A 25,000-nucleotide genomic window follows, 5' to 3' on the forward strand; every position below is an offset into this window, starting at 1 on the left:
ATCTGTCTCTCTCTATCTATCTCTCTCTCTGTCTCTCTCTATCTATCTATCTCTCTCTCTCTCTCATTTTTTTCTTTAGTTCTTTCTTTCTTTTATCCCAGTCAATTTTCCCCACGGCCGATTGTTTGCAAATCTACCTCCCTTTTCTTTTTTTTTTTAATATCATTCCAGCCATCTCTTTCTTCTCTTCAATCAAATTTTCCTCTTCGGTTCAAATAGACGAAAAGTCTCAATCACGAGTGGATTGTTAATTCATTAGAAAGCAAATGCAAGATGTCGGTGGCTCATCTTGTAATAAGATCAAGCCGTGTTGAACTTGCTCAGTTACTGGATGGGTTTTAATGGTAGCAAAACTCCGACCTTAGCTATGGGTTCTTAGATAATACTCTTATTTTAACACACTCGACTTGGATATGGATAAGTACCTAGCCTTAGGAAGTGACATATTATATTGTAAGAGCATCAGTCCTTCTGAGCCATTAGGCCCAAAGAAGCAAAGCGACCGGTATGGATTCCGGATATAGATAGAATGACATTGACGTCACTCAGGTATTTGTTATTAGAGAGAGAGAGAGAGAGAGAGAGAGAGAGAGAGAGAGAGAGAGAGAGAGAGGGGGGGGGGGATTGAAAGGATTGTCAGTGTTACCATTTATCTGGGTGTAATTGGTGTATACCGAATTTTTAAAAGCCAAATATGATTGATTCGGATCCCCCATCAGCCTGTTAAAAACGCCTTTTATCCTTTTCATCCATTCAACAATCCATCTATTCATCTATCGTTTCACCAATCCATTCATCGCCTCGCTTATACAACCACTCACTCATCGTTCACTCATCCATCCATCTATCCATTCATTCATTTGTTCATCATTCCATGCACTCATCCACCCATCCATCAAATATATCCAATCATCAATACATCTATCCATCCACTTGATCCACCCATTCATCTCTCAACTCATCTATCCATCGCCTATTCATTTATCCATCAATCCATCCATAATATATCGATCCATTTATTGATCCACCCATCAATGCATCCATTCAACCACCCACGCAATCCATCAACTCATCCATCCGCCCATCTGTCCATCGCCCATCCCATTCATCCATCCATCCACCCACGCAATCCATCAATTCATACATCCGGTCATCTATCATCGCTCATCCATTCATCCATCTATACATGCATCGACCCATCTACGCAATCCATCAATTCATCCATCCACCCATCTATCATCGCCCATCCATCCATTCATCTATCAACCCATCTATACATCCATCCACCCATCTATCATCTCCCATCCATCCACCCATCTATCATCACCCGTCCATCCATTCATCTATCAACCCATCTATACATCCATCCACCCATCTATCATCGCCCATCCATCCATTCACCTATCAACCCATCTATACATCCATCCACCCACCCGCGCAATCCATCAATTCATCCATCCACCCATCTATCATCGCCCATCCATCCATTCATCTATCCATCCACCCACGCAATCCATCAATTCATCCATCCACCCATCTATCATCGCCCATCCATCCATTCATCTATCAACCCATCTATACATCCATCCACCCACCCGCGCAATCCATCAATTCATCCATCCGTCCATCTATCATCATCCATCCACCCACGCAATCCATCAATTTATCCATCCGCCCATCTATCAACACATCCATTCATTCAACCACCCCATTGATGTATCCATCCATCCACCCACGCAATCCATCACCCTTCCATTCACCTACCTGACCACAGGATATCAGAATGTCCCTTCCTGCCAATTTCCTTATGTCAATGATGCTGAGGTCTCTCACCGCCGTTGGGAACGCCGGACCACCGGCTTTTTGTCCTCAGTGTACGTCCTCGCCTGTCCTCCCTAATAAATCCATCCAGCTTACCACCTCCCTTTCCCATTTATTTTGCGTATAGTCATTAATTCTTTACACGACTTGCCTTTTTATATATTCATGATATTTTTGATAACCACCCCCCCCTCTCTCTCTCTCTCTCTCTCTCTCTCTCTCTCTCTCTCTCTCTCTCTCCCTCTCTCTCTCTATCTATCTATCTATCTATCTATCTATCTTTCTTTCTCGCATAACACTTATACAAAATCACATTTACTCATTTCACCTTCTCTTTTAAATCTATCCACCCATCTTTCTATATCTTTGTTTCTGTTTATCTATCTATCTGTGTGTCTTTTTGTCGACGTATATCTCTTTCTATATTTGACCATTGGACAATTCAAGATAAAGAATTTTAAAAGATATAGACATGTCCGATATTTCGAGCATTGCCTGAACCTTCGAACGTTAAATAAATCAGACGTGGTCGACTGCGCAAGCTTTCTGGGGTTTGTGGTTAGGATCTTCATCTTATCTCCATTCATTTTTAGTTTATTGGAACCATCTGTATCCTCACCTCTTCAATACATTTCACCATCTTTTTTCACTATGAAATTAGCAACATGCAGTTTAAATGATCTGTACTGAGTCATCAGTGCACATTATATGATAGTTTATGCTATGATTTTTAATCATATTACCTAATCACTGTTTAATAGCAGGGGACCCAGTACAACCCCTCGGGGACCTCTGAATTGTAATGGCGATTGGTCGGATTGAACTGATTGAACTCCTTTATCAAAACAGATTGAGATCGTTCTAAAATGTAACTTTTGAACGATTCGAGGACATTGTCTCCTATGCCAAACGATTAATTTTTAAAATGTTTTTGTCGCTCAATAAGGATGACACGATCAATCGCGTTATTAAGATTGAGCAATGCATGAATAGAGACATTGCCTTCATCTAATCGGGACGTTCCGGCTGCCTCTCTCATCATCCGTGTCGATTCCTTCGATAGTCCACTGTCTTTTTTCTTGATGTTAATGTCAGATCTTCCTTTGATTTCAGCTCTAGGTAATTTTTGATACGTTTTAGGAAGGACAATGTGAGATGACGTGGGTGGTCAGTCGTCATATTTCTTTTATTTTATATTTATGACTTTTTTATTTTCTCTCTAGTCTTGTCTACTTTTTTAATGTTCTGTTGTTGTACATAAGCACTGATTTGACAAGGGTTGTGTATAATTTCATTTTGGGTTTCAATTTTTAAAAATCTTTTCTAATCCATTTTATGTTTAATAATTTATTTAGTGCAACTGTCGATAAACCTTGTCTTCTTTCTACGTCTTCCCTATTTCCAGTTAGTAATTTTACAATTTTCTTGGCTCCAACATTGACTTGTTTCAGGGCAATAAAGTCAATGTCGTCAGAATATGCAATTTCCACGGGTAGTTCCGTTTTCGAAATGTGATTGTGATGAAAGGCAAAGATTCACGCACATATTTTAAAACATTTTCTAGATAAATGATAAATAAAAGGGGACTCAATCTCTCCCTGTAGTGTGCCGGTGTTGCAAAGAAATGATTTATTTTCTGAGGCACCGATTGTTTTGGCCGTTATCCAGGTTTCACACATTAGGAATCTGATTAATCTAACTTCGTCTTTAAGAACCATTCCTTCCAAAATCTTTATTTAACAAGTATTTGCGGTTAATTGTGATATCGAAGGCGGCAGACATGTCTATTCCCGTGATGATATATAAATTATGGTGAGAGCGAATGCTCGAAACAATATTGTAGAAGTTATACTTGAAATAATTTATATATATATATATATATAATGTCTCTGTTAGACCACAGCTCGGTCTATTTATCTATCCATCTATAGAATATATTTTTACACGCAATGCCTCTCATCCAGTCTTTTCCACTTACAAAGTCCCACGCGTTTATTGTTGGGATGTCGAAGACAAACGTTCCTGTTTCGCTCCCATTGATTCACTATCTATCTATTATTATGACTTAACATCTTAAGTAATGATGCCGGCACCCACTATTATGGTGCTGCGTGTTTATATTATTTACGACATTACATTGAATAATTGACTCTTTGTATGCGACAAAGCCCGTGGGCCGTAGGTCAACTTTGTATAGAAAGTTCAATTTACGACAATCACAAACAACACTTCTCTACCATACTGTCGTACTCTGGATAAAACCAAAACAACACATTTTTCTAAACTCGTTCTTCAAATAAATATCGATCGATTCAGATAACCCTTATCTTGTCTGGAACTCCAAGAAAATTGTAAAGGAAGTCCCAGGTTTGAGAGTTTTTGACGCCATGAAGTTAGTTTTAATCGTCGATATAATTTGAAATAAGAATTTTCTCGTCAAACTTGTTTCAAATTTGTCTTTTCAGAGAATATGTCAGCGTTATGAAGAACTTTATCTATGAAGAAAAGAACGTATTCTTTACAAAACCACTCAGTGATAATAATGTAATGAAGGACGAGGCGCGAGCTACAGAAAGTTGGCTGACAGGCAAACCGGACGGTTATTCAATGAAAAACAACCCGAATTATACATGCTTACAAGTAAAAATAGTTCCGTATGATTCTCTTGTGTTACGTGAACGAATCGATGAGTCGGGCTATCAAATCGAAATAAGCCTGTGATGTGAATCAACGTCTCAATCCTGTATTATATTGAAAATTAAATATATGGTCATGATATGAATCCTCAGTTAATTCTGTAGGCTAAGGCTTTAAAAGGAGTTAATATAGTGCTGTTACGACGTATACTGCAATTTTTTTTTTAAATGACAATAATATTACGAGGTTTTTTTATCATTTTAACATTAGAACGGCTTTTGCATAATTTATTTATTTATTCATTTATTTGTTTCTTTGTTTATTTATTTATTTGTTTGTTTGTTTGTTTATTTATTCTTTAATTTATTTGTCTGTTTATGTATTTATAATATATTTATTGGCGTTGAATGCCTTTAAAAAGTTAATCGATCTTCTCCAGGTTTGTGCATCCATGCATTATTCATGAATTGTTAATAACTTTCTCCAGTTTTGTAATTATTTTATGTATTTTCATTTTTTGTTTTTCCAACAATCTGTTCAATGTGTTTGTGTGTTTCTTTTTTTTTTTTCTTCTCTCTACACTTATTTATCTATCAATCATAGATATCTATTTCGTAGTTAATTGACATTGAGAGAGAGAGAGAGAGAGAGAGAGAGAGAGAGAGACTAGAGAGAGAGAGAGACTAGAGAGAGAGAGAGAGAGAGAGAGAGAGAGAGAGAGAGAGAGAGAGAGATTTCAAATTGTGGGTGTATGCGAATCGTGGGGCGAAAGCATGAACCATTAAAAAAAAGATTTATTATTAAGAAAAAAAAAATATAGAAGTTTATTTTCATTCGGTGAGGGGTTGAATGCTGCAAATTTTATCATTCACAGAACTATGACATAATGTTCAGGCAGTAATTTTCTCCTGCTGTTGAGAAGATTGGGATGCTGACTAAGGCGGGTCGGGGACGTAAACACACGATATTACAACGATGTTCCGATAGATTTATTGTAAATTGACGCCATCGGTTCAATGGGGCAGTCAGACAGTTTATAGAGTCGTAATTATCGCAGACGTCTGTGTCGATTGATCGATTTCCATATAATAATATTGCATACATACATACATACATACATACATACATACATACATACATACATACATACATACATACATACATACATACATACATACATACATACATACATACATACATACATACGTACATACATACATACATACATACGTACATATATACAAACATACATACATGAAAGTGGTGGGGGGGGGGGGGGGGGGCTGCTGGTGGCGTGCTCTATCCCCTTATTGCCTTTGTTTTCTGTACTAGTGGAGTCGTTTTCCGCGAGGGATGTAGATCTGGTAGTACGTGAGCGTGTTTTCTTTCTGTGAGAGATGATGTTTTACTCCGGGAAAATCCGATTTTATTCTAGCGTAAAAGCAAATAAATAAATAAATAATATGTTTTCTTTTTAAATACTAATGAGAATTCCCTATTATTATTCCCTTTGTCAAAAGACGTAGCAGTTCAATTTTATTTTCTCCGGCGCGTATCCGGTTTATTTTAAAAATAGATTTTTAAGTTTAATGCTATCCTAACCACAATGATAATATTAATGTCAAATCATTACACTCGATCAATAATCATTGTTAAAAATCATACGGTTTGATAACAAAGAAGTATAAGTGATGTCATTGTGGAGTGGTATAATAATATTTTGGAACTCCTGCATTTGAAATTTTGAACTCGTTCCCATTTCGCGCTCCTCCCATGGTGGGTTTTCTGTCCCCCTATATTTGATTTCTGAGTTGCTTTATGTCTTTGGCTTAGAATGGGATCATTTGGGTTGTTCTGGGCCTGGCATGGGATTACTTGGTTTTGTCATGGGCCATGCCGGGGTCCTTGGCTGTGAGGGAAGCGGTCAAATGCATAGTGTTAGTAATAATCTATCGTTACGTACTGATCTTTAAAGTTCTGTTTTGAACATATCGTGTAAACACATGAGTATGTTCCACTTAGTGGGATCCTGTGCTGGTGTCCGGATGAGACCTTTAGGTGATCTCAAACTAAGTACATTGATGATTTGATCTGCTCTTGGAATCTACATCTGTTCCCTATTTGAACCTATTCCCCTTTGTCCTCAGTGCTTAAATTGTAATTTGACTATCCCATGTCCTTTCCTTTTTATGACCTAAATGTTTTGCAAGCGTCATAAACCCTTAAAAACAATTCGTTCTTGTTCGGAATGTCAAACGCAGGAGTTCAAAGAGTTCAAAGAAACCATCCATTCCGTATCTTCTAACTTTTTCTAAAGCGCACATGACTCCTGAATGTTGAGGACTCCAAATCTCTGGGTGGGGTTCCCTACCTCCACAGTGGGCAGGGAGGTACTTACCGTGTCTTCTATCCCCTTATATCTGTTTTCCAACTTGCTTTCTGTCTTTGTCTTGGTGTGAGATTGCTCGGTTTTGTCCCGACCCTGGCCGGAGTCCTTGACTGGGAGGGAAACAGTCAAATGCATAGTTATTGTTTTGGGAGATGATATTTTTTTCCTCGTAAATCATCTCTCTGTTATGTGTTATTATATTTGTTATTTTTAATGTATAATGCAAGCATTTGAGTGTATTCCTCTCTGTTGGATTTTGTGCTTGTGTCCGGATGAGACTTATAGGTGATCTCAAACTAAGTACATTGGTGGTATGCTCTTGGAATCTACATCTGATCCCTATTTGTTCCCAGTTCCCCTTTGTCTTGCTTTTTATTGGGTGCTTTAATTGTAATTCTAGAACTTTTTACTATCCCATTTTCTTCCTTTTTACTGGCGCTGATATAACCTAAATGTGTTGCAAGCGCCGTAAAACCCTTAAAAACAAAAACAAACAAAAAAGACTCCAAATCTATCCCAATGTTTGTGTTTATTTACCCTCTACCTTTTCTTTGGGCGCTGAAATTACCCGAAAAATATTGGATAGAGACAACAACGACAAAATATATATACTCCAGATAGAAAGGGCGTCTTGTATGTAATGATACTTTCCTGGTTTTGTCTATCGCCGTAATAGTACATATTATATTTAGGCCTAAGAACAAAGATCTGCTCAAGTGAGTTATTCATATTTCCGTTCTCATCCCGAATTCATTATTATACATACAACGAACGACCATGTTTGGTTTTACTTATGAGTTATTTACAATACGGTATTGATCTGGGAGGCTCCGTGTGTGTGTGTGTGTGTGTGTGTGTGTGTGTGTGTGTGTGTGTGTGGTCTGGAACAGATAGAGATTTGGCACCGGATGTGTTCCACTTCTGATCTACGCCATGGATGTCATCATTATCGTCTTGAGTTGTACCCCGTTATCAATAAATACTAAGCACTGACCACGGCCTTGAAACTGAAGGGTGGGCCAGGGTGGTGGGCAGGATTGCCAGTTTGGCGTTTTTATTGGCAAATTTTAAAAAAACAAACAAACAAACAAAAACAAAAAAATCCCTAGCATTTCTTGGGGGCTTGTGACAATAATATTACACTTAGTCTTGCCATTTTAAATACTTATTTGGTCTTTTTGTAAATCCCTTTATTTAGTTTTCTCAGTAGACAATTCAAATGAAGCTATACTTATGTTCACTCTTTCTTTAACTCTGAAAAGTCAAAAACCTTCATTAAATCAAAACACTACTCATGACAGTAAGAGTTTTGAAAACAAACAACTTAATTAGGGTACCCTTTTCATTTGTTAATGTATACGAATTTTAGCAGAAAATGAGATATCTGGACATTTCACTCCTTTCGCATTTTTTTTCAAAATTAATCTGGCAACGTTGTTGGTGGTGAGTTGCGGGCAGGATGGCATTAATCAGTCTCCCTAAGGTTGATTTTAAAATGTCATCGCAGGGCGGTGGTCTATGTCGCCATTCACAGATAGAATGGGGAATGCTATTGTCATGTTGATTAATATGATTATTTACCACTGATACGGCCGTAAGCAATGGACATTGCAACTGCTGTTGTTATTCAAACTTCTGTCCTCATCCAGTGGATTAAAGATGGGAAAGGAGAGAGAGAGAGAGAGAGAGAGAGAGAGAGAGAGAGAGAGAGAGAGAGAGAGAGAGAACACAAATTGGAACGACACCGCTATACTTATCCAATATACGTTTTTAAAATTTTGGCCAGAGTCTAATCCTTGAAATATCGATCGATTAAACGACACGAACAGCACTTGACTGGAACCCCCAAGGCCAGCATAAGAGGACGCCCACCAACAAAGTGGCGAAGAACGTTAAATTTAGAATCGAAAAGTTTCAACATATCGTGTGTGTGTGTCGGGGGGGGGGGGGGGGGGGGGGGGGGGGAGGCAAAGGTGGTAGCCAGAGTGTCCCAGATGGAAACCCGTGGTGGACGCTATTTGAAGGACGAGTTTTCTGGCCAAATTTTAAAATATGGGGTTTTCCAGAGTACGGTAGTACAGGGAACTCGATCATAAGACGATCTTCACATATTTCGTTGTGGAGATGAAATTGATATTAATTCATATATTATTATCTAGACAGGTTCTGTTGGAGTAAGTTGTCCCTCAGAGCCATTAGGCCCATGGAGTCGGATTTTATCCCGGTTTCTATGGCGTGAAACAGAAAATAGCAATTGCTTTCTACCCTTTTGATATGATGCTATTCTGTCATAAAGTACTTTCTGTCCGATCAGACCCAGCTACCCAATCACTGATGGGGTAGAAAAAAAACCAACCTTGACTGCACCAGTGATCGATTTCGTTCTCTTTGCGTGTGAAGCGAGTTCGACTTGGAGTAACTGCAGGATATATATTTTTTAAATGTTAGTATTTTACTCATGATTTGATCCCTCTGCGCCCGACCAACGTTGATGAGATTTCTGGATCTAATTTCGATCTATTTCGTGGAAGGTATTATCCAGTGTTCAGCCCTTTTAAAATCAATTGTTGCTATCCAATCCACGCAACAGAAATCGGGAAAATTCAGGTTCCTTTGGTTCTTGTGCCTCTAAAAGGCCTGATGTCTATTATTCCTGTCGTTCCATTTCTATTTGAGTTTTTCTTATCATCGGATCGAAGGGAGTGTCCTTGCTTGTGGGTCTTCGGTTCAATTTAACTACCCTCACTCAGTTTTCCCTGATTTACTTCCATTTGTGGTGACCCTTCTACCCCCTCCCTCTTTCTCCCCCCCCCCCCCCTCTCTCTCTCTCTCCTCTCTCTCTCTCTATCTCTCTCTCTTTTTCTCTCTCTCTCTTTTTCTCTCTCTCTCTTTTTCTTTCTCTCTCTCTCTCTCTCTCTCTCTCTCTCTCTCTCTCTCTCTCTCTCTCTCTCTCTCTCTCATAATCATTTCTTTTCTTCTAGTTTGACGATTCGTCGTCATCGTCGTCGTCATCATCATCATCATCATCAACATCATCATCTCCAACATCGTCGTCGTGAAAAAGGAAAAAAAAAAAAGAAAAGAAAAAAACAACACACTGCCATTACAACAACCATCGCCAAAACCTTACGCACCACCATCGCCACCACAGCAATAGTAGCAAGAAATACAGTAACGAGAAGTAAGAACAACAGCATTTAAAACAAAAAACTAATAAGACCAACGACAACAACGTCAACAAACAACACTGACATTATCAATAACAACTACACAATTATACTCGTAATCACCACTTTTATGTATATCAACTAACCATCACCACCACTACTAGATACTACTCACAAACCAAGACGACGACGACCACCACCACCACCGCCGCCACCAATACTACATCTACTCCCATCACATCACATCCAATGAAATCTGTCCCGTCCCTGATTAAATTGGTAGCGTTAATACAATTGCCATGGTTGATGCACTCATTCCATTATTTACGCCCATTGACAGCCCCTTCCAGCGCGCACCCATTTGGACGAAATCTGTTTATCCCTTTTCTACCTTGCACCAACATAACACATTAAAATAATATTATTTTGGTTGGAGGACTTAATGAATGAAGATCGACCCAAATTTGTCAAATAGTGTTAAACTACGGACCATAGAAATCTCAAGTTTCAGACTGATAGACACGTTGGATGTCATCTTCATCGATCGATATTTATAGCAAAAAATGTTCTGGTCAACATGAAAAATAAGTGTTTTGTCAGTGTACGAAGGAGCTGCTATTCCAGTGCTGTCGTACTCAGAAAAAAAAATACGTATTTAAAATGTTTGCCAGAAATCTCGTTCTTCAAATGCCGATTGATTAGCATGGCCCTCGTCTTGGCAAAAAAAAACCCAAACCCTCTCAAACCTGGGATTTGCGAAGTTAATAAGTGTGAGAATTTGTGCCAAGATGAGGGTCATTTAAATCGATCGAAATTTTAAAGACGAGTTTTCTGGCCAAAATTTTATAAATACGCGTTTTGTTTTTTTCTTCGGAGTACGACATGATTGGCGTTCGCTTGAACACAATTTGTTTATCCCTATTTGGCTCATTTTTCTAAGATGTTTGCTTCCCGCTTAGCCGATCCCAAACTTGCATTAATGGGAAATGCCCAAGAAATAAATAAACAAATCGATGTAACAAAAGTACTGTTTTTCTTGAATCACTCGCGGTCTTTCTATTGTTGACCTTGACACTCACTCACTCTCTCTCTCTCTCTCTCTCTCTCTCTCTCTCTCTCTCTCTCTCTCTGTGTGTGTGTGTGTGTGTGTGTGTGTGTGTCTCTCTCTCTGTGTCTCCATTAATTTCTATTATTATTCCTCCTTATCCTCCTCCTCCTCCTCATCATCATCATCATCATCATCATCATCATCATCATCATTTCTCTCTTCTTCTTCTTCTTCTTCTTCTTCTTCTTCTTCTTCTTCTTCTTCTTCTTCTTCTTCTTCTTCTTCTTCTTCTTCTTCTTCTTCTTCTTCTTCTTCTTCTTCTTCTTCTTCTTCTTCTCTCCTTCCTCCTTCTCTTCTTCTTCTTCTTCTTCTTCTTCTTCTTCTTCTTCTTCTTCTTCTTCTTCTTCTTCTTCTTCTTCTTCTTCTTCTTCTTCTTCTTCTTCTCCTTCTCCTCCTCCTCCTCCTCCTCCTCCTCCTCCTCCTCCTCCTCTCCTCTCCACTTCTTCATCTTTCTCGTTACCTTCCCCTCTCGCCTCTTCCCTCCTCGCTTCTCTCTTTCTCTACTCTCATGTTTAATTAAAGCCATTTTTACGAGTGGTAGCAATTAGTGGTCGGTGTGGAAACCTTGGTTTGTTGGTGAACCTGGACCGTATTGATTTCCTACTGTGTGAGTAAATGAATTAAACAATTTGGACGCAGATGTTTGAACCTCCCCCCCCCCCCTCTCTCTCTCTCTCTCTCTCTCTCTCTCTTTCTCTCTCTCTCTCTCCTCTCCTTATCTCTATCTCTCTGTCTATTTAACTCTCTCTCTCTCTCTCTCTCTCTCTCTCTCTCTCTCTCTCTCTCTCTTTAACACACACACACACACACACACACATTTTTGTGTTCTTAACTCCCTCCCCTCCTCTCTCTCTCTCTCTCTCTCTCTCTCTCTCTCTCTCTCTCTCTCTCTCTCTCTCTCTCTCGCGGGTGGTTGGATGGGAGCATCACCCTTGAATCATATACCTATGATGTTCGCATGGGTGTACGATCCGATAGTGATGTCGTTTCTTCTTCTCTTTACTAGCCTATCCTGCTTCTTGGTTTGTGATTGTATTTTTGACAGGGGATATTTTTTTTCCTGTAAATCTTCTGCCTGTTTGTTCTTGGTTATTTATAATTTAGCTTATGATATCTTTAGGTTATGATTTTGATTTACATTTGTACTATTTTTGTTAGATTGCTTTTTTTTTTGTTTCAGCGGTCTCTCATATAACCTCAATTGTCTTGGAAGAGACCTAAAGCAACAAACAAAAAAAAAAAAATTCTCTCTCTCTCTCTCTCTCTCTCTCTTCTCTCTCTCTCTCTCTCTCTCTCTCTCTCTCTCTCTCTCTCTCTCTATCGATCTATAATATTGATCCTGTTTTTATGTTTAGATCTGATTTCGATCTGACTTCAATTCAATGTAAATTTTGATCTTGAAAAAAAATTCAAATTTCATGCCGAATCGGGGCCTCAATTTGTAGAGGTATTTTAGGACAATTTCATATCCTGTTTTCTGTTTTAACTCTTACATCTACATCTTAATCCAATCGGCTGGTAATTATTGCCCCCGTCTCCGATTAGACTGCATGAGATAAGGTATTGACAATCAAAAGATTGTTTTATAATTGTTGCGATGTTCGTAGTGGTAATGGTGGTGGTAGTGATGGTGGTTGGAGTGGTAGCATCAGTAAATGAATGAATAAAATATAAATATATTCATCTTCAAGAGTGATTTTTTTTAGACACTGGAGTAACCCAGGCATCAACCGCAGTGTAGCGCCACAAAGGGAGCTCTGACTAGGCAACTTGCTCACGGTCACGCAGTCTCGAACTTGATAGATCCTGGGGTTCATCTTCAGGCCCGGTGGATTCGTATATTGATAACTGGTTTTGTATTATGAATCATTACAACAAGGGTTCAACGCGCTAACGTGGCATCGATTTGACAATTCACAAATCACATCACGGTCGTACTTTGGAAAAACCCATATTTAAAAATTTGGCCAGAATACTCGTCCTTCAAATATTGATCGATTTAAATGACCCTCATCTTGGCAAAAAACAAAACCTCTCAAACCCGGGACTTTGCGAAGTCCCAGGTTTGAGAGTTTTTTGCCAAGATGAGGGTCATTTAAATTGTTCGATATATGTGACCCTCCGCCTGGAAACGGTATTAAGTCGGATTTTTCAATTTTGGGATTTTGGTACCCAATCATAGCTTATTTTATGCTTTAAAGGTTGATACCAAATTTATAAAATTCTGATTATTCATTGCTGAGATATGACCGTTTGAAGAAGGGAGAGTGTAAAATCCAAGTTTTGAGAAAATCGACTTTGATTTGAGGCACCATTTTCACGCACAATCAAATCAATGGGCAAAGATAACTCCTTAGATAAGGGCGTTGGAAATTTGACGAGAATAGTAAAATTTTCAGAGACGTCAATTTTCAATTTGACTCAAATGAATTTCAATGTTGAAAGAGGAATTTCCGCACACACATAAAAAGGGAATTTAGATGGTATTTGGTATCGTGTTTAAATATTGTATAGATCTAAATATATAACTGATTAGAACTATATTATGATATATAAACACATTGCCAAATACAGCCCCAAAGTTTCCTTATTTCAAATGAAGTAAAGCTCTAAATCCTATTGGTAGTGATTGTAATAATGGTGGTAGTGAGGATGATGTTGTGTTGGTTGTAGTAGTAGTAGTAGTAGTAGTAGTAGTAGTAGTAGTAGTAGTAGTAGTAGTAGTAGTAGTAGTAGTAGTAGTAGTAGTAGTAGTAGTAGTTGTAGTAGTAGTAGTAGTAGACGATGTGATAATGGCTTTTGTAGTAGTAGTAGTGGTAGTGATGATGATGTGGTGGTGGTGGTGGTTGTAGTTGTGGTCGTGGCGGTAGTTGTAGTAGTAGTGATGATGTGGTGTGGATGGTTGTAGTAGCAGTAGTGATGATGTAGTGGTGGTGGTTGTAGTGGTAATGATGATGTGGTGGTGGTGGTTGTAGTAGTAATGATGATGTGGTGGTGGTGGTTGTAGTAGTAGTGGTAATGATAATGATGTGGTGGTGGTGGTGGTTGTAGTAGTAGTGGTCGTGTTGAAAATGTGGTGGTGGCGGTGGTTGTAGTGTGTGTATGTGTGTGTATGTGTGTGTATGTGTGTAATTGAGAGAGAGTGTGTATGTCTGTGTGTGTGTGTGTGTGTGTGTGTGTGTGTGCTAAAAGTGCATCTAGTGATAGTGACATGAACTTGAAAAACTAACGAGGCTAAAGTTTGAGGTTAAAGTATTTGTGATAGCTATTTTTGGCAAGTACAGGAAGGTGAACATGAAAATTAATCCAGTGAGCGCAATTTATTTATATGTGTGTGTGTATTGTGTGTGTGTGTGTGCGCGCGCGTGTGTGTATGTGTGTGTTTGTGTGAAGATGGAGAGAGAGAGAGAGAGAGAGAGAGAGAGAGAGAGAGAGAGAGAGAGAGAGAGAGAGGTTGAGCTAAATTTGTTTGAAGGGTTTTTACAGTGCTTCCAACACTGGTTGCAGTAGTATTGGTGGTGGTAGGGGTGGCGTTGTGTAGGTTGTAATAGTAGTTGCAGGGATGGTGATGTGATGGTGGTAGTAGAGATGATGATGTAATGGTAGTTGTAGTTGTGGTGGCATGGATGGTGTTGTAATAGTGGTGGTAGGGGTGGTGATGTGGTGATTGTTGCAGTAGTGGTGGAGACTATGATGGGGTTGTTGTTGTAGTGGTGGTAGGGAAGGTGATGTGGTTGTAGTAGTAGTAGTAGTAGTAGTAGTAGTAGTAGTAGTAGTAGTGGTAGTAGTAGTAGTAGTAGTAGTAGTAGTAGTAGTAGTAGTAGTAGTAGTAGTAGTAGTAGTAGTGGTGGTTGTAGTAGTAGTGATGGTGGTTGTGGTTGTAGTAGTAGCAGTGGTAATGATAATGAAGATGATGTGTGGTGGTTGTAGAGGTAGTGGTAGTGATGATGGTGGTTGTAGTAGTAGTGGTAGTGATGATGATGTGGTGGTGGTGGTTGTAGTAGTAGAGGTAGTGATGATGATGTGGTGATGGTGGTGGTTGTAGTAGTAGTGGTAATGAAGTTGATGTAGTAGTGGTGGTGGTTGTAGTAGTAGTGGTAGTGATGTTAGTGTGGTGGTGGTGGTTGTAGAAGTAGTGGTAGTGCTGGTGGTGGTTGTAGAAGTAGTGGTAGTGATGATGATGAGGTGGTGATGGTTGTTGCTGTAGTGGTAATGATGATGATGACGTGGTGGTGGTTGCAGTAGTAGTGGTAGTGATGGTTGTAGTAATAGTGATGATGATGTGGTGGTGATGGTGTTTGTGGTTGTAGTAGTAGCAGTGGTGCTGATAATGATGATGATGTGTGGTGGTTGTAGAGGTAGTGGTAGTGATGATGGTGGTTGTAGTAGTAGTGGTAGTGATGATGATGTGGTGGTGATGGTTGTTGCTGTAGTGGTAATGATGATGATGTGGTGGTGGTTGTAGTAATAGTGGTAGTGATGGTTGTAGTAATAGTGATGATGATGTGGTGGTGATGGTGGTTGTGGTTGTAGTAGTAGCAATGGTAATGAAGATGATGTGGTGGTGGTGGTTGTATTAGTAGTGACTGGAAAGTGGGGGGTGGGTAACCTCGGAACATTTTAACCTCACCGGAATTTGACGGAAGTTGCCTGTAACATGAAATTTTTGCTCCAGACAGGATTTTTTTCGGTGAAACCAGAGTTTTGGCATCACTGAATTTGGCATAGGCTTAGAATATACATTTGATAATGTACATACAAATGTTTGAAATAATCCAATCATTACTTTTGTAGTTTTTCATTATTATCTAAGATGTCCTTAAAATAAATAAAACACCAACAAAAAAAAAAGAATGCCGGAAATTTTATGACATTGCTCACTTTTTGAGGAATTTTTGATATTTAATTAAAGAAATAAGAATTATTAATATGACATTTTGTCTTATTTATTAGAGGAAATACGATTTCAAAATGACAAAAGTTAGACAAGGTTTTATAATTTCAAAGTACAGTTTTGAAACTATGTGAAGCCGGGTGGGCAGGGAAAGAAATATCAAGAAACAGAGTGAGAGAGGAAGAGAAAGAATGAGAGAGTAAAATACACACACACACACACACACACACACACACACACTCATACACACAGACGTGAGAGAATGAGAAAGAGAGAGAGAGAGAGAGAGAGAGAGAGAGAGAGAGATAAAGAAAAAGAGGAGCGAGAGGGGGAGGAGAGAGAGACTGCTTGTACATTAAGAGGGCGGGAGGGAAATAGAGTAAAGATTGAAGCCTGACTGTATAACTGTTTGTGTGTGTGTGTGTGTGTGTGTGTGTGTGTGTGTATGTGTATGTGTGTGTGTTTGTATGTGTGAAAGAAACAAAAGGTAGACGGATAGAGTGAGGTAGACATAAGAAAGGGATGAAGGCGGAGTAAAAAATTGTAGGGATAGTTTAAGAAAGCATTTATTTGTTTCAAAGTAAGTCATAGTCAATCAACTGGAAACATATTGACCAATGAGATTGCAATGAAAGAAATGGCTGGTCAAATTATTCATTGCATTGTTTCCATTTTGAGTCAGATGACAGCTTGGGGAGGAGGGATTGGGGCTTCTTGTGCAATGACTTACATGAAAACATGTTATTGAATCTCTCAAGTTTTTCTTAGCGTTCACCAACATTGTTGATTGTCTAGAAAGACCCCCCCCCCCCCATCCCCTTCTTTCAGTATACAAAGAAAGCACGACAAAACGAACATCTCTCTCTCTCTCTCTCTCTCTCTCTCTCTCTCTCTCTCTCTCTCTCTCTCTCTTTCTTGTTGTCCCTCTCTCCTTTTCATCTATCTATCTACCTATCTACCTATCTACCTATCTATTTATCCATTAATAGGTCTGTCTCTCTTTCTGTTTGTCTATCCATACATTTAACCTTTTTCATTTTTTTGTTACTCGTATTCCCATCGGTAGTTTATTGATTGTTGAAGGCTCTATTTACTATTCTGCCTTTCTACTTAAAATTAGATGTTTATCCTACAACAATCTCTGTAAGTGTAAGATTAGACAACTGTTGTCCTATTAAAGTCTTATGTTTTTATTTTTTAAAGGCTTTTACGGCGACTGCTACACATTAAGGTCATATCAGCGCCAGTAAAAAGGAAGAAAATGGGATAGTAATAAGTTCTAGAATTACAATTAAAGCACCCAAGAAAAAGTAAGACAAAGGAGAATTGGATCAAATAGGGAACAGATGTAGATTTCAAGAGCAAACTATGGAAGTACTTAGTTTGAGATCACATAAAAGTCTTATCCAGTCACAAGCACAGGTCCCCACTCAATTGTGAACAAATCATATTATGATATGTAAACAAATACAAATAATAATACATTACATAACAGAGGGATGATTTACAAGGAAAAAATATCATCTCCCAAAACTAACTATACATTTGACTGTTTCCCCTCTCACCAAGGGTATCCGGTCAGGGCCATCACAAAACCAAGTAATATCATTCCAAGACAAAGACGGAAAGCTCGTTGGAAAACAGATATAGGGTGATAGAAGACAGTAAGTACCTCCCTGCCCACTATGGGAGGTCAGGAACCCCAACCAATTAAAGTCTTAGCACGTCCTATAATTTCATGAATAAAGAAAGAGGGGCAAAGGACCCTCACCTCGATCATTAACCAATGCAGCTAGACAAAGAAATAATAGCACGTGGTGTGTATCAAAATGCACAAACACACACATATGTAACACACGCATGCTGACGTCATGACACATTGCCTGGGCATTTTAATAGCCAACAGGCGCATGTGATGAGCGTTGACCAATCAGAATCATTCATTTGTAAAGTTCGTCAGGGAAAACCCTTGACTTGTTTACAGTTTTTAAAGTTCAAAATTGGTTGAACCATGAAATTGTGGAAACAGTCATGCTTTCTCTGAAATAGATAAAGACACACCCTTTGCTGTGGTATCTTACATGGTATTGGTGGAGGAAATGACTTAATATTACTAAGTCTTGGAAATGGTTGCTCTCTGAGAGAAAGTCAACTGTCCTTTTGAATGGGTCATTGATAGTTGCTTTTTTAAACTTTAAATTTATATAACTTATCCTCAATATTGACGTCTATATGTTTAATTATGTTTTCATGTAGAAAAATGATTGTAGTTTCTGAAACAACCAAAAACTGAAAGTTGATAATTTTGACCATTCCCAATTTAAAACCGGTTTTCTTCGTTTTCCAAATCCCGACTTAATACCGCCTCGAGGCGTAGGGTCACATATGAAGGACTGTTTTTCTGACCAAATTATTAAATATGTTTTTTTTTTCCAGAGTAGAGCAGATCAAATGAGACAGCCCCGTTCGAATGGACCGGTCAGATAAAAGGGGATGAGATTGAACGCGTGCGCTTGTTTATTTTGTGTGGTTTTGTCGGGTGGTTAGGCTACCCCCCCCCCCCCCCCACACACACACACACACCCTTACCACACACACAAACACGTGCGCGTTCACAGTACGACTCACATGCTCGCATCTTGTGGGCTTAAAAGATAGTTTCACCAGTTTTTCTTTTCTTCTTCTTTTATTTTTTAAGGACTTGATAGCTCAGTTGGTAAAGCATTGTGTCATAATTAAAGGGGCCGGGCTTAGTCAAGTTTCCATATTTTATTTTTGTTTTATTTTGCTTTTATTTCTGTTTTTTTTTTTTTTTAATTTTGTTTTGTTTTTGTTTTTATCTTTGGGAGCGGTGGAGGGAGTAGGGATGATTGGGTTGCTGGATTTTCCCGAACTAACGGAGAGTACTTTGCGATTGACTAAGAGGTCTTACTTATATTCAAAGAATAACCAAAGCAGTAAACTTATATTAACTCCGGCTCCTCCGTTTGCCCCAGGACTGAAAAGGATATACACGGTGTTATGATATTATTATACTTATTTTGCTTCCATCAAGAATCCACTAGAAAACGTCCATCTTCCTCGGTGTGCTGTCACAATTTTTTTTTTTTTTTTTTACTTCAATTCTTACTCTTAGACTCCTGGTTGTGAATTATAATTATTATTGTTCATCTTCTTCTTCTTCTTCTTCTTCTTATTATTATTATTATTATTATTATTATTATTATTATTATTATTATTATTATTATTATTATTATTATTATTATTATTATTATTATTATTATTTTGTCTTATACTCCAGAGCATTACAAACAGGGCGGTTCCAGTCAACGAAAGACATATCCACAGGAACGGCGGCAAAGGCCCCCCTCCTCAACAATCTCAGCGCTCCAAGAATGACAACCTCCACAACCACCTCCACGCCAACAACTACAACGCTCAGATTGTTGGAGGAGGTCAGGATAGGAGGGAGGGGCCGAAGAGGGAGAAGGATAAAGATGAGCCGGTTGTGGGGATTCGTCTTCCTGTGAAGGACGCGGACCCTTCGAAACGTCGTCCTAGTGTCAAGACCACCCCGCCGGGAGAGCAGATCTATGTGCCCAGGTGTAATGTTACCATTAAGGAAGCCGTATCTGCTATCAGCAGGTAAAGTACATCTGAATGCGTCATGTCAAAGTCCAGTCGTGGCTGCAAAAGACGTTTTTATTTTCTTTAGCTAGACCCCCAGAGTATGGCTAGACGAACGTGCACTTATTTGCAGATTTGATAACCCAATTCCTTATGGGCTCGTTGTTGTAATTGAAATCTCAACAAAAATAAAATGGCGCAAAATATTGTCCATTACATTAATGTTAAACTAGGCCCATAAGTGGGTTTGGTTGTCAGACCTGCATATACGTACACGCCGGGCCAGACCCATCGCCTGGATCTGATATTATTTTGCGGTGAAGCAAACTCTGGAAACTGAATTTTAAGTTTAAATGATAAAAAATGTGACATTTATTTATTTATTTATTTATTGTTTATGTATTTGTTTCTTTTTATTTATTTATTTATTTATTTATTTATTTATTGTTTATGTATTTGTTTCTTTTTATTTATTTATTTATTTATTTATTTATTTATTGTTTATTTATTTGTTTATTTTCATTTATTTAATTATTTGTTTGTGTAATTGAAGATATTTTATAAATTCTACTTAATAAGACATTAAGATTACAGGTTTCATATTTCTGACTTTTAAACACCCGGGATATAATAAAACTTGAGCTTTTTATATAGAGCAATATCCACTAAACATGCTCAAAGCGCTTTACAGAGGGTCCCTGACCAACAGCAACATGTAACATGCAGGACGAGACATGATGCCTGATATTATAATTTTTTTCCAATAGAGACAATGCTGTTAACGGCCAGATACTCATTTTACACATGAGAACTGTGAGAGGATGTGAGCAAAGAGCCTTTTCCAAGGACTCAACTATGCGCCGAGCGAGCCTCGAACCCAGTACCTTCCGATCCGAGAGCGATCGTCATGCTCTGGATCACATCTCTATTTTATTCATTCCATCTTATTTAGACCAGATCAGAATGTTTGAGAGAGAGAGAGAGAGAGAGAGAGAGAGAGAGAGGAGGAGAAGAGAGAGAGAAGAAGAGAGGGAAAAAGGGGGGGGGGGGGGGGGGGGTGGAGTCCAATAGACAATATTTACTAACCGTTTTTTTTTTCCACAATGGGGCGTTACTCATATTTTGTTTTTTTTCAAAACATAGCCGTGTATGCTTATTTCCCTTTGAAATGGTTTGCCTTCATAGATTGGACATTGGAGAGGAAAAGTCCAGGCGCAGAAGCTTCGAGAAAATATATATGAAAAATTAAAGAAATGGTGGCAACTATTTTCTACCGAGATAAATCTCTTTGGTTTTTTTCTGCTACTGTAATTTATACCAATTTTCTCTCATTTTACAGATCTACCTCTTAAATAGATTTACCGTAAATAGGGATGGGTATATTTTTGTGTGTATTTGGATTGGGGGAGGGAGAGCCAAGTGGGCCGAATTAGGAATATTTTCTCCAGAGCCCGATTTTTAAATATATATTTATATTAGAAGAAAAGCGATTTGTGTATTATTTTACACCAAAATGGATCTGTAGCAATTCATATTGAACAATCGGTCATTCACAAGTATTTTATAAAGTGGCGATTTTATTTGGATGAGGGAAGTCTTGTCTCTTGTATTCACCATGTCTTTGTCTCAGCATTGATAGTTTTTTTTCTCTCTCTTCCAGGGCAAAATCTGTCCAGTGCAAGCAAGATTTAGCTGATTTGGCGTGTCGTCTTCAAGCTGGAAAAGTCTACAGGAAAAGATTGCCAAGCTACTGCCCCACTACAAGTAAGCTCAAATTTGTAATTAATCATCATTCCAATTTCTGTTTGAAAAACACGTAGCTATCACACATCAAATATGTTATCGACCCACATAGAAGAATAAACACCTATCAATATCGCTTTGTGTTTTACTGATAACAAATACGGAGTGAAATAGCTTACTCAAAAATATGATTAATGCCCTCCCTGTATATGGAGTCTTGAAAAGCCATACTGATGTGACTTGTTTTTCTCTCCCCTCACTGCAGCCTTCTTTGGTAAGTTGCAATGATGGGAACTTAGAAGTATTTTTGCATCTTGTCTATATATAGATCCCGTCATATAATGTGAACACATGAACAACACGCTCTCTACGACACTTGTTACATTATGAGTAAAAGGACGTGAAACTTCATTAGGCTAGATAAAAACCTTTGCCGCACATGGTATACTGTCATTACTTTTATTTTTACAATCGTTATTATGGATAGTCAGGTACAGATTGCATTGTGATGTCAAATATTCTACAATTTTTTTTTACTAATATTCTCAAAACTCTTTACACTCTTAGTTAGGTCGTCAGCCATTATAATATGAATATAAGAATAGTTTAATGGAAAAGTTACTACTGTACAATTTTTCAGTGTTTTTGACAGCAAGATCATTGAAGCCATTGATACCTTGATTTCTCAAGTATAAAACATGCAGCAACAATTGATATAGTTTCTTCAGATAAGAGTACTTTCTGCCAGCTTTAATGCCTATACACAGCTACCCATTGACTACAAGGAAGGGCCTGAAAAAAATAGTGTTGTGGATTTGGCCAAAATCTATTTGGGAATTAGTGCTATATTTATTAAATTACTAAGTTTTTAGAGTCCGCAGGAAATTCTTTAAATAGTAGAGTCAGTTGTTTTGGGTTGTTTTTTTTTGTTTGTTTTTATTATAGAGGACTTTTTTTTTTTCTTCTCATTTTATAATTATAAACCAACCACTAATAATTTTGTCCAATAATGACGACTGTAATTAGAACCAATGTAAGGATTTTTTCCCCCATCAATTTTGAAATTTCAAAGAAAGTATTAAAAGCTAACATGATTTTATCAAATCAGTCCAGCCAGCAGTGGTTGGATAGCTAGGTGTATTAAATCTGTTTGAAAGTCTGAATTCATGGGCTTGGTGGCTCTCAAATATTTATTCTGTTCTCGCTCTATTAAATACATTGTATTAGTTATCTATTTATATGTATTCACAGGAAGTGATGAGGGTGTTTATTATGGTTGCTACCGAGACAATTCCTCCTCACGTGACCTGGAGGGGGGTGTGACTGAGTTTGCAACTGACAATTCACCTCAGAAATGTATTGACCACTGCAGACGATCAGGTAGTCTCCTTAACCATATTATAGCCTATGATTTACAGTTAATCACCTTTAAGCCTGTTACGATATTCCATTGTATAATATTAAGAAATGAAGTGAGTATGAAAGTGCCAGGTGGAGTTGTCGTACCAGTAAGGTCGCGTGTTCGAGCCCCCATCGCTGCAGCGAAATTTTTATTCTCTTTTGTCTTCTGGCACTTTCCTATTCACTTCATTTCTTGTTGTTATCAACATAAGTGCCTGCTCCACTCACTTTTCTGAATTGTATAGTATTCAAATGTTGCTGTTTGAAGTAAGCGCGAAGAAATAATAACAACAATAAAAAGGGAATAGAGGCTTCATTTTAATGAAATAATCTGTCTTCGTAAATTCAATAGAACTTAATTCCCTTCAGTTATTGTTATTGATATGGATGGAGCAATCGAGGAACATTGAGATGAATTCGGACCAACCTGACCTGCTTCTATGAGAAATTCATTAATCTACCAAGTTTTGGCTCCAACTAAAGAAATTTGCATAATTATCTGTAATTTATTAAAACTTGCTCAAATTATTAGTTTAGTGTCAAAACAAAAGAATTAAGGGGTATGAGGAGTCATTTAATTTTCTTGATTACAAATGTTGATCTGTAAAGAGTTAGCTGTGGTGACATTCACTCTTTTTTTCCCTTTAAGAATTTTTAAAATATTAAATAGGCAGGTCTATTAATGTTACAATTCTTTGTGTTTGGAAAATCAAAAAAATCCTTTGTAATTCATATTACAAAGGATTTTATTGATTTTACAAGCACAATGATTACAAAAACACACCAAAAACAGTTTAGGAAACTTTATGTTTTTAAGTTTCGAATTCTTCCTCAGTCCTCCCACTTCTTTCTTCGAATTTTGATTTTTGCAATATACTTGAAGAAAAGTTGAGAAAAATGCTAAAAATATTTTTGGAAAAAAAGCTTTTTGTCTGTTTTCAATTTAATTTTCATTGGTCTCCTGGCTCATCTGTCCTCTTTTTCTCTTCTGTTCCTTTACATTGTCATTGTATGCCTTTTCCCTTGTGCTCATCTTCTTGTTCATCAAATTGAAGGACTGGCTCACTCAGACTGAGTATTATTGTCAATGTGCTTATCCAAGAGAAAAAAAAAGACAAAGACTATGGGAGTAGTACGTCTTTAATGGTCTAAATATTGCTCAAAAGCATGATACCAATAAGTAAGTAGGTTGTTCCATATAAGCGGAAGATGACTGTCGACATTAAATGGAGGAATATTGTTTACGAATAGTTATTATTATTATTATTATTATTATTATTATTATTATTATTATTATTATTATTATTATTATTATTATTATTATTATTATTATTATTATTATTATATTATTATTATTATTATTATTATTATTATTATTATTATTATTATTATTATTACTATTATTATTGTTGTTGTTGTTGTTTTTATTATTATTATTATAATATTAAAAATTTGATGATTGGTTTTTTTTTAGATTGTCTGATAGGGTTTTGTGGAAGACGTTTTCCTTGGGATAGCTTATTATTCGGATATTTCTAATTTTTTATTCTGATGGTTTTCATTTCAGGCCAAAAATATGCTGGTCTTCAGTACACCAGGGAATGTTGGTGTGGACCTCGCTATGGTCGTTATGGGTCCCGTTTGGAGGAGACTAGCTGTCACTCCAGCTGTCCTGGCAATACTTCGGAGACCTGTGGATCTTATCTTACTAATAGGATTTATGGAACTGGAGCTCAAGGTAAACAAACAAAAAATCCTACAATTTTATATAGCGCAATATCCACTTAATGTGTCCCAAGTGCTTTACGAGGGGTCCAAAGTAGCAGCAACATGTAATATGTAAGGGCCGGGGTGGGCGGGGGGGGGGGGGGGGGGGGATGTTCAGTTCATTTATTTTTGTTGTTTTTCTTTTAATGTATAAATGTTGGATGTGCATTGCTATTATATTATTATTATTATCATCGTCATCATCATCTTTTTCATCATCATCATCGTTATCATCATCATCATTATTATTATTAATGTTATTATTATTATTATTATTATTATTATTATTATTATTATTAGATACCCACTGCTTTTCTTTACTCCCTACAGAGATAGAAAGGCAACAAACACCTCTTGATCACCCAAGCCTAAATGAGACAGTTCCCCGAGTCAGAATTGTCTTCATACTGACAGTGAATGGCAGGGCTATTCGACAAGTGTTGAGA

The 25,000-nt window shown here is 37.7% G+C and overlaps 1 protein-coding gene across 3 annotated transcripts in view; it reads left to right on the forward strand.

The window, feature by feature from the left end:
• The window catches only part of LOC144972569 (xylosyltransferase oxt-like), a 105,873-nt gene that overhangs the window by 68,348 nt on the left and 12,525 nt on the right, over window positions 1-25,000 (forward strand). For all 3 annotated transcript variants that reach the window (XM_078913927.1, XM_078913929.1, XM_078913928.1), the window contains exons 3-7: window positions 19,318-19,661; window positions 21,304-21,407; window positions 22,638-22,766; window positions 24,355-24,525; window positions 24,885-25,000. The exon at window positions 24,885-25,000 is cut by the window's right edge and continues 54 nt beyond it. In XM_078913927.1, the coding sequence (XP_078770053.1) occupies window positions 19,318-19,661; window positions 21,304-21,407; window positions 22,638-22,766; window positions 24,355-24,525; window positions 24,885-25,000 (864 nt within the window). The remainder of the gene's footprint in view (window positions 1-19,317; window positions 19,662-21,303; window positions 21,408-22,637; window positions 22,767-24,354; window positions 24,526-24,884) is intronic.

This window comes from Berghia stephanieae, chromosome 5 (assembly GCF_034508935.2).
Source record: "Berghia stephanieae isolate SIO BIC M18660-M18661 chromosome 5, UCSD_Bste_1.3, whole genome shotgun sequence".
In the NCBI taxonomy this organism is placed as follows: Eukaryota; Metazoa; Mollusca; class Gastropoda; order Nudibranchia; family Aeolidiidae; genus Berghia; species Berghia stephanieae.